Source organism: Elephas maximus, chromosome X, assembly GCF_024166365.1.
Source record: "Elephas maximus indicus isolate mEleMax1 chromosome X, mEleMax1 primary haplotype, whole genome shotgun sequence".
Lineage (NCBI taxonomy): Eukaryota > Metazoa > Chordata > Mammalia > Proboscidea > Elephantidae > Elephas > Elephas maximus.
The window spans coordinates 107,484,287-107,494,826 of NC_064846.1; the positions used below are offsets into that span (position 1 = coordinate 107,484,287).

The 10,540-nt window shown below is 41.8% G+C and overlaps 1 protein-coding gene across 1 annotated transcript; it reads left to right on the top strand.

Annotated features, from left to right (window-relative positions):
* Positions 1–4,651: 4,651 nt before the first annotated feature.
* On the top strand, positions 4,652–5,116 carry LOC126068769 (profilin-1-like). Its single transcript, XM_049871477.1, has one exon. It carries the CDS (start codon positions 4,652–4,654, stop codon positions 5,114–5,116), a length of 465 nt encoding a protein of 154 aa, XP_049727434.1.
* Positions 5,117–10,540: the final 5,424 nt, after the last annotated feature.

Consider the following 10,540-nt stretch of genomic DNA (forward strand, 5'->3'; position numbering starts at 1 on the left):
GAACACAGGAAGCCAGGCTGCCTCAGTCTCAAAAGGTATGGCCGCGATCTCTGGGGTTTCAAAGGGTGAAGCCATGGCCTCTGGTGTTTGTAAGGGTGGAGCTGCCACTCAGATGGACTAGGAGAAGGTGCACCTAAAGCTGAGGGAGCAGAGTTGCTGTCCCAGTAGGCCTGGAAATGCAGTGCTGAAGCCCAGGGCAGAGGGACCTCCACTCAGAATCCAGAGAGTGTGGCCAATACCTAGAGTCTGGAAGGCAGGGCTATTGTGTAAATGGTCTCAGAGAACAGAGATTATTTTCAAAGCCTTGAGAGCTAACGTAATGTGTTCTGCTGACTTGCTTAGTGCCTATTACACCTTCTTCCCCTCCAATTTCTCACATTTGTAATGGAAATGTCTAGCTTGTGCCTGCCTGTCCTACCATTGTACTTTGGAAGCAGATAACTTGTATTCTGGATTTCACTGATGAAGAAGAACTTTTGGATTTTGGACTTAGAGCTGATTTAAGACTTTTGGTATGATATGATGGGGTGAATGCATTTTACATGTGGCAAAGACGTGAATTGGGGGAGTCAAAGTTTGGAGTGTCATGGATTGAATTGTGTCCCCCCAAAATATGTGTCAACTTAGTTAGGCCATGATTCCCAGTACTGTGTGTTTGTCCTACATTTTGTGATTGCAATTTTATGTTAAAGGGGATAGGGCAGGATTGTAACACCCTTACTAAGGTCACATCCCTGATCCAATGTAAAGGGAGTTTGCCTGGAGTGTGGCCGGCACCACCTTTTGTCTTACAAGAGATAAAAGGAAAGGGAAGCAAGCAGAGTGGGGACCTCATACCACCGAGAAAGCAGCCCCAGGAGCAGAGCACGTCCTTTGGACCCAGGGTTCCTGTGCGGAGAAGCTCCTAGTCCAGGGGAAGATTGATGACAAGAACATTTCTCCAGAGCTGACAGAGAGAGAAAGCCTTCCTCTGGAGCTGACTCTCTGAATTTGGACTTCTAACCTACTAAAAATATAAAAATGTTTTTTTAACCTACTAGGCTGTGATAAAATAAATTTCTCTTTGTTAAAGCCATCCACTTGTGGTATTTCTGTTATAGCAGCACTAAAACTAGAGATAACCAATATACCATCCCCCTTACAAAGTGACTTCTTTCTTTCTTCTTTAAGGGTCCATAACACTTGCCAGATACACTCATTCGTCATATTCTGTTTTCTCCCCTATCCTAAAAGCCCTTCACTCAATCCATAGACCTATTATGCCTCAAGCTGTCCTTCTATCCTTTTCAGTCTTCTTCCTGGCAAACATCTCAAAATAATAGTCTATACTTACATTTCTACTTCTTCATAACATACTCACTCCTCCCCAGACACTACCCTCAAATGGCTCTTTTATATCATTCTGAGCTCCAATTGCTAAATCCAACAGTTCTCAATGTTCAGTGTTCATTCTCCATTTGTTTTGCAGCATTTAACACTGTTTATTCATATTCCTTTTTTAAATTCTTTCTTCCCTTGGCTTTTGTTCCCGCCTCCCTAACTGTTCTTTCTTTGCCTTCCCCCACCTCCTCTTTGTCCTTCTTTAGCCATTTCCTTGGCTTCTGTCTTCCCATTCCTCTTCCATTTTCTTTTCCTTGGTAATCTTTACCTCTTTCACAAGTTCAACTCCTAACCCCTATGAGGAGACTCCCAAATTTATGTCTCAAGTCCTGTGACTTTTTCCTGAGCTCAAATTTAGAACTTCCAACTGCTCCTTGTATATTCCTGCTAGCACATTAAAAGCATCATGACCAAAAACAAACTCCTTATTTTTCAACTGTATGGGATAATAAAAAGAGTGCATGGATTAGAGTCAGACCAGGTTCAAATTTTGTTCCTGTTATTTGGTAATGATACATGACCCTGAGCAAATTACACAACCTCTCTGGGCCTCAGTTTTCTCATATATAAACCTATTCTCAGAAGGTTTTGTGAGGATTCAATTAAATAATGGATGTCAGGTACCAGGAACAGTATAAGGTCCCAGTGAATATTAGTTATTCCCTTCCCTTCCTCAAGTGGATCATTAAGCATTTGTTTTTCCCCTCTCTCTCAGCTTCTTAGTTCTAGATAAAATAGAGGCCATCAGGAAAAAAAAGCTTTCACATCCTTCTACTATCAAATCTGCTTGATGCACTGCATGTGAACCCACATAATATTCCTTCAATGAATGAACTGTTCCCATGCCTTCCTAAGGCAACTCCCCTACTTTTCCATTCAGTTTCATCCTCCCTTCCTGCTCATTTGATCCCTCTTTATCACCAAATATTCCACTTTACCAGATCATTTCTATCAGCACCAATCATTCTATAATATTTCCAATCAAAAAAAAAACCTTTCTTGACCTCACATTCCTCTCCCCTGCCTACCACTCCCCCACACTTCCCCTCCACAGCATTGCACTTTACAGCAAAACTTTTCCAAAGATTTGTCTATATTCATTCATTGTCTCCACTTATTTTCCTCTCCTCCCATTCTCTCCTGAAACCACTCTAATCAGGCTTTGCCCCCACCACTCCACCAAACTGCTCTTGTCATGGTTGCCAATAATCTCCACATTGCAAAATCCATTGGTCAATCCTCAGTCCTTTCCTTGTCGTCTCTGCAGTATTTGATTATTCCTTTCTTCTTGATACATTTTCTTCACTTGCTTCAGGGACACCACTCTCTCCAACTTCTCTGACTGCTGTTTCCCTCATCTTCCCTATCTCTACATGTTGAGATGTTGTCAGGGCTCAGACCTTGGTCCTCTTCTCTATTTACACTTACTCTCTGGGTGCTTTCATACAGTTCCATGGCTTTAAATAACCATCTCCAAACCCAATCACTTCTCACCCATTCACCCCTTAATCTCTTACCTGGAGTATTGCCACAGACTCCTAATGGTCCCCCTAGAATTCATTCTCTAACATCTTCTAGACTCTGTAATTTAGAGTGATGTCACTTCTCATAAAAGCTTCTAGTGGCTCATCTGGAAGAAAAAGCAAAACTTTTAGTCATGGCCTATGAAGCTTTATAAATAATCTAATCCCAGTATATCTTGACTACATCTTCTCTCCCTTTCTTTCTCTGCTGTAGCCATATTGTCCTCCTTGCTGTCTCTCAAATATGCCAGACATTTTCCCGCACCAGGAATTTACACTTGCTGTTACTTCTGCCTGGAGTGCTCTTTCCCTCAGATATCTACATGTTCACTTCCTCATCTCTGTCAGGTCTCTGATCAAATGTCAACATATCAGAAAATCTTTACCTGACCACTATATAAAACTACCACCAATTCTTCAGAATCCTCTGCTTTCCTCACCTGTTTTTTTCATAGTTATAATTATCACTTGATATGTTATAAATGAATTTGTTATTTATTATTTGACTCATGTCAATGTCACATGATGTCAGATGTCAGCTCCATGAGATCAGGGACTTTTTATTCTTCCTATATTTCTAAAGCCTAGAACAGGCCTGACATACAGTAAATAATAAATACTTGTTGAATGAATGAATTTTTGGACTCGTCCCGGGTTTTCCCCACTATTAACATTAATCATTCCCCACAACATTCCCTTTTATGGCAAATTGATATCATTTTGGAAGAAATTGAAGCACAACTGGTGATTTGCCAAATGTTGCAGAAAAGTCAGGAGTCAAAATGGAACTGCACAAGAATAGAGAACGCCTGCAAATAAGAGGAATAAATCTGGAAGATGAAAGTATTAAGCTCATGAAATATTTTCAGTGAAGGGGATACTAGTAGCATCTATTTGTTTATTATTTTTGTGTGTCTCCCATTAGAATGTCAGCTCAATGAAGGCAGAGATTTGTCTTTGTTCTGTTCACTACTATAACTCAGCGTCTAGAAAAGTGTTTGGCACATAGTGAGTGCTCAATAAATACTTGCTGAGTGATGATGAGAATAAATTACTTTAGACTCTCAGCTGGAGTGGGCCAGAGGATAAACTAGAGGAAAGAAACTAGAGACAGGGAAACCAGTTAGGAAGCTGTTGTCATAGTCCCCAAAAAAGCTGTGAACCGGTGAGTTCATGGGCTTTTTTACTTTATCCCTAGAACTCAGGGTACAAATAAGGTCTCAGCAAGATCAGCCAACATCTAAGATGCTATTTGCTACAGTAAATCTTATCTGCTGTGCTTTACATCCCAGACTCCACCTCAGTTATTGCCCACTCAAGTTCTACTTCCAGGGCTTTCTCACTATTGGGGTTTGGCATTCTTCCCATGGTTCCCCAGGAAAGCAAATAGGTGTATTTTTCCCCACTGTATCGCTAGCTAGAGACAGCCTCAGAAAGCTACTGCTACAGGTCACCCATGAAGTAGGAGATGATGACTATTTAAAAAGTCACAAAAGCCTTTGTGACCTCACTCCTGCTCTAGAGTCAGCTTGATAAATTATAGGAAGGGTAGCTGGGACATAAATTCATATAAGTCACCAAGACCTCCACATTGCTGCTGAGGAGAGACCATCAGAAACAGACTGCATTTTTAGCTTATTTCAGTCTTAGCTTATCAGTCTTCTTGAACCAACTGCCAACCAGCTTCCTTCGGAGACCAACTTTTTAAAAAGCCCCTTTTCTTCTTTTTGAAAAAGTTTACTTGAATCATGCAGTGTGTAGGAGATATCAGTGAAGAGGTCTGGCAGGACTGCATCACCCTCTTCCTGCAGACTGGGGTGTGCTGTGATGCAGCAATCATCACCAATTCCCCTCCGTGGTTATTAGCTTCTTATCCTAAAGGCAACTTGTTCCAGCTGAACCAGGAAGAAATTCAGATCTTGCTGGCAAAGGATGGGAGAGAGAAGTTGTTTCTTCAGGGAATCACCCTCGCGGGGACCAGATGCTTGGTGATCCGGGACAACCTGTACACTGAGGGCAACAACACCATGGACCTCCGTACCAAAGGCCAGAGTCGGGGCAGCCAGGCAGTGACAGTGGTTCAAATCGAGTCTGTATACCTTGTGGTGATGGGACAAAAGGGAACAGAAGGAGGGCTTCTCAATGTCAAAGCTTTCGAGATGGCAGGTTACATCAGAGAGGCCGTTCGTCAACACATGGCCATATCTAACTAAATAAAAAAAAGGAATTGGTGTTTGACTTTTAATTTGAGTTCAGTGTGATCTGTTTTACCTGCTAAGTTAATATGGTCTTGAAAAAAAAAAAGAAAAGAAACTGAGACTCCAGACCAGGTTAGGCAATGTGTATGTGTGTTGGGAGGGGATAGAGGGTTGGAGAGTGAATAGCACTTTCCAGGTAATTGGGCCTCTGGGCCTTTTTTATACCTGGAACCCCATATCTCCTCAGCACCTGAAAGGATACAGTAGTGGACTGGAACAAGAAAATCTTGTTTCTATCCCCTGATTCACTGTTCAATCTTGGGTAAGTGCCTTTCCCTCTCTTGGTCTCAGTTTCCCTATTTGTGCAATGAGGAATGGACTATGTGTCTATTTCTGTTGGATAGTACTTCAAGCTCTGAAAATCTAGGATTTTGTAACAACACATATATTCTTCAAAGTCCAGCTTAAGTACCAACACCTCCAGGAAGCCTTCTCTGACTGCCTTAGCCCTTGAGGCTGATACTGATTTGAACTCCTAGATTACAAACTATATGGGTCATATGTTTGGCCCCTAATCACACTTTGCCCAAATTTCTTGGATTACTGCTCTGTGTTCGTGTTTGACTTTTCACATGCATTGTTTCTCAACTTGATTATAATCCCCTAGATGGAAGAAGGTATTTCTTCTGCTTCTGTATTTCCTTCCTAGGATAACCTAGCATGGAACTCTACCATGGCAATTGGTTACATACATGAAATCACTTATTAGACGGAGATAGATTTTACAAAGTGGGGATTCTGCAGGATGTGGATGATGCAAGATGCATTAGATCTGGGCTTGTAGTTAGATTTTCCTCTTCCAACTTGTAGCTCACCTTTGTGCTGTTTATCTGTTCATTGGTGTCTCCATATGGAGACTAGGAGAGGAGGTGAAAAAAAAATTAATCATTCAGTATGGCTCATGGCTAGTAGCTCTGAAGTGGCAGAAGGCAGAAATGAGAAAGATGAAACTGAAGGGTTAATCACGGTGCTTATTTGACCCTGCAGTCACCAGTACCCAGGATCAGCAATAATGGAAAATCCTCTTCTGAACTGATTACAAGGAACCCTCTCTAACCTCCTACACACACATGCCTTATGAGCTTGTAATGGTCAGAGTTTAAATATGGAGGCAATCAAAACCTCTAGAGCAGTACTATCCAATAGAAATATAATGTGATGCACATAAGTAATTTTGAACTTTCTTAATAGCTATATTAAAAAGAAAAAAAAGAAACAGGTTAATTTTAGGAATATAATTTATTTAACCCAGTACATCCAAAATATAATTTTAACAAGTAATCAATAAAAATATTTTAATGAGATGTTTTACATTTTTTTATGCCAAGGCTTCAAAATTTGGCATGTATTTTATACTTACAACACATCTCAATTCAGACAAGCCACATTTCAAATGCTCAATGGTCACATGTAGGTAGTGACTACCAAGGTGGATAGCTTGGGTCCAGACCAACACCCATCCAGTATTTGAACCCCTCTGCAATATCTCTGCCGGTCCATCCATCCATCCATCCATCCATCCATCCATCCATCCATCCATCCATCCATCCATCCATCCATCCATCCATCCATTTATCCATTTAACACACACCATGTGAGGTATTGGCTAGGTAATTAACGAAAATGTCAAAAAAGAGGAAAAAGAGGCATCCTACATAAAATTCTAGTAGGTAAAAGACGTGTGAAAAGATAAAGTACAATGAAGTAAATGCTGTGAAAAAGTTTGCTTGTTCATTCAAATATACTGAGCTCCCACTGTAGAACAGGCACTGTTCCAGACGCAGCGTGAATAAAATACACAAAAACCCTATTCTCATGGAACTTACATTCTAATGGGAAAAACAAATAATACATATGCTTACATTTAAACCCTATTCTCATGGAACTTACATTCTAATGGGAAAAACAAATAATACATGTGCTTACATTTTAATGGGAGAAACAGATAATACATGTCATCAGATAAGTGCAATGAAGAAAAATAAAACAGTGTAAGTGGAGACAGTGAAACCAAAAAAACTAAACCCGTTTCCATTGAGTCGATTTCAACTCATAGTGACTCTACAGGACAGAGTAGAACTGCCCCATAGGGTTTCCAAGGAGCAGCTAGTGGATACAAACTGCCAACTTTATGGTTAACAGCTGAACGCTTAACCACTGGCCACCAGGACTCTGGAGATAGTGAAGGGAGGGACTACTAAAAATAGGGAGGTCAGGGGCAGCCTCTCTGGAGAGATGACATCTTTGCAGAGGCCTAATGAAGTGTGGGAAAGCTGGGAAGTGTTTCAGGCTGAGAGAACAGCCTGTTCAAAGCCCCTGAGGCAGGAGCATGCCTGGTCTCTTGAAGAAGTGCCAGGAGGCCAGTGTGCTTGCAGCCTTCCAGGACAGTGCCCCTTTCCCTCTCTACATGCAGCATCCTCAAGCATGGCAGTGAGGCAGCCTGTGCTGCCTTCCAGGGTGGAGCAGCAAAACAGAGCGAGCACTCTCTCTACCCTCTTTTTGGGCCCTCTCTATTTAAATTGTATTAATTTTTTTTGGCAGCCACATCACACTGGTGACTCACATTGAGCTCGGAGTTAACTAAACCCCGTAAGATTTTTTTCCACACCTGATGTTGTTAAGAAAAGAGCTCAAAATAGTGGCGAGGCAATGAGGCAGAGAAAAAATAAATGCGGAAGTGGCTCTACTAGGGCCTTCATCTTGAACAGAGCTTTCATATGCCGTGATATGAATCCCCGAAGGGAAGGAGAGGGAGGTGAGATGGAGGGTAAAAAAAAAGCAAATCCTTAAAATAATTAAACCTCCAACTAGTGTTGGACCCTGGATCTCTCACACGAAGAGATATGTTCAGAAAATAGGGCCATGGAAGAAAAATGGCATCAAGTATGGGCCTTGCCTGTTAGAGGGGCCCAGGCAAATCCTTCATTAGAGGATGCGCTGAAGAACGCAGATGCCCCATTGAGCTGGAAACTTAATTGGGCCTACAGGGCTGTCTAAGGCCCAGGGATGGTAAACTGGGAAGAGGAATGGAACCCAGGTGGTGGCCACCCAGCAGAAATCTTGCCCTTTCTATCCAGAGAGAAGGACATCACTGCTGGATCAGGCCACGGCCCCAGCCTGTTGTTACTGTGAACTTTTTCTCCAGGGACTGAATGCGCCTTGCATAAATAAGCTTAAACTGAATCTGGAGAGAAACTCATGGGGCTGTCTTATTCCTAGGAGCTATCAGGGAAGGGCACAATGGGAGGGCTCAGGGCCAGAACATGGAAGTTTAAGCCTTGCTGGGAGAACCTATCTTCTCTCTCCATCTACTCTGCATACAAATGGTATTTTGGGTGCTAACAGTGGCATTCAGGTAACTTCATAAGTTAACCTTAACCTTCCTCTGCAGCTTTGGCGCCACTTCTGTTGTATCCTGCAGTCCAGCCACACAGAACTCCTCACTGTTTACAGGACATGCTTCACAATTTCCACCATGGTGTTCTAAAATTCGCCTCCTCCCTGCTCCCCCTGTCCACATTCCCTAATAATCTCAAGCCTATATCCTACTCATTTTTCCAGCCCCAGCCACCAGGCTCTTTCCTCTAAGGATATTGCCTGTTTCCAAGTTTGAGGGTATTACTTCCTGCTTTGGAATCCCCCAGCTCATCCTCTGCACTTCTTCCATGGAACTTACCATTTTCAAGTTTTAGTCCTTATTATATGGAAACCCTGGTGGTGTAGTGATTAAGTGCTATTGCTGCTAAACAAAAGGTCAGCAGTTCGAATCCTATAGGGTTACTGTGAGTTGTAAACAACTCGATGGCAACAAGTTTTTTTGGGTTTATGCATGTATGTATCTTCTCTTATTAGCCTGCAAGTTCTTCAAGGAATGACTATTTGGCTGTGCACCCCTTTTGCAGGTTTTTGTGCTAGGAAGTTCTCAGTGAATATACAACTATCTGGATGATTAATTAAATTAACAGCAGATATTTTGCTGGGTATAACAAACGAGTGAATGAAGGAATGGTTTTTCAGCTAAGCCCCTTGCTTAGTTTCCTCACAATTTAAACGAGTGGAGAATGAGGGGCAGTTGTTATTATTCCTCTTCATTCTTTCCATCTCCCACTCTTCTGTACCAGTCACTAATTTCCTTGCCTCTAGGCAATGAGGGTCTCATTCCAGGAAATATTTTGTTCTGGCTTTGAGGTTTTATGTGATTAAGTTATGTTCCCTACATAGGATGAGCTCTGTGCCAAGTGAATGGTAGGCACAATTAGAACTGTAGGAGTTGAGTGAAAGATCTCCCTTTGGACTCTGCCATTGTTCATTACTCTACCAAATGTGCATACTTTCTAATAATTAATAGTTCTGCATGCTGCATGTTTATTTATTCATATGTTTATTTATTTTCTTGTCAGGTCATCTATAAAGGCATTTACAATGGGGGCATGGTGAAAAGCTTGAAATCTGAGCATTCAAATCCCAGGCCTGAGCTATCACTTATTAGTGGACCAGTCACTTCACCTCTCTGGAGCTCTGGTTCTTCACGTAGAAAATGTAGCTGTTGATGCCTGGCCCTAGGCAGGGTTGGCCTTAGGACCAAATGAGAAAATAGGCACAGAGATTTTGTCATTCATTTATTCAACAAATACTTTTGATTGTCCACTGTGTAGGCACTGTGAACAGATAAATTACAGTACAAAGTAGTAAGTGGTATTAGAGTACATTCATGCATTTATTCATTCATATATTTACTGAGTGCCCACTATGTTTCAGGCACTGTTCTAGGCACTGACAATACAACAGTGAACAAAATAGAGAAAAAACCCTGCCCTCATGGTGCTTATGTTTTAGTCTGGGGAGATAGGTAATACACAAAATAACTAAGTAAAATACACAGTGTTTCATTTAGTGATAAGTGTGGGGAGGGTGGGGAGATAGCAGAGAAATGAGACAATGAGTGCTGGAGCAGAGTAGGGAAGCTTTAAATTTTAAATAGAGTAGTCAAGGAGTGCCTTAGCCACAGATGACATTAAAGAGAAGACCTGAAGGAGTTAAGGGAGCAAGCCAGGATTATATCCGGGGGAAGATCATTCCAGGCAAGGGCAAAGGGCCTGCGATTAAAACAGGACTGATATATCTGAGGCTGAAGTGGAGTAAGTAAAGAAGAGAGGGGGAGTAGTAGGAGATGAGACCAGAGAAGTTATGTGGGCCAGATCTTATAAGGCCTTATAGGACTTGAGCTTTTACTCTGATCTGAATTAGTTGGGGATCTTTTGGAGAATTTTGAGTGGAGGGGTGACAGAACCTGATTTGTTTTTTAACGAGATCATTCTGGCTGCTATTGAGAATAGACTGCAGGGGAGCAAAAAAGAAAGTACGGAAACCAGTCATAAG

What these genes read in the sequence shown, in the direction of transcription:
- LOC126068769 (XM_049871477.1), top strand. Translation starts at nt 4,652, where the DNA reads ATGCAGTGTGTAGGAGATATCAGTGAAGAGGTCTGGCAGGACTGCATC.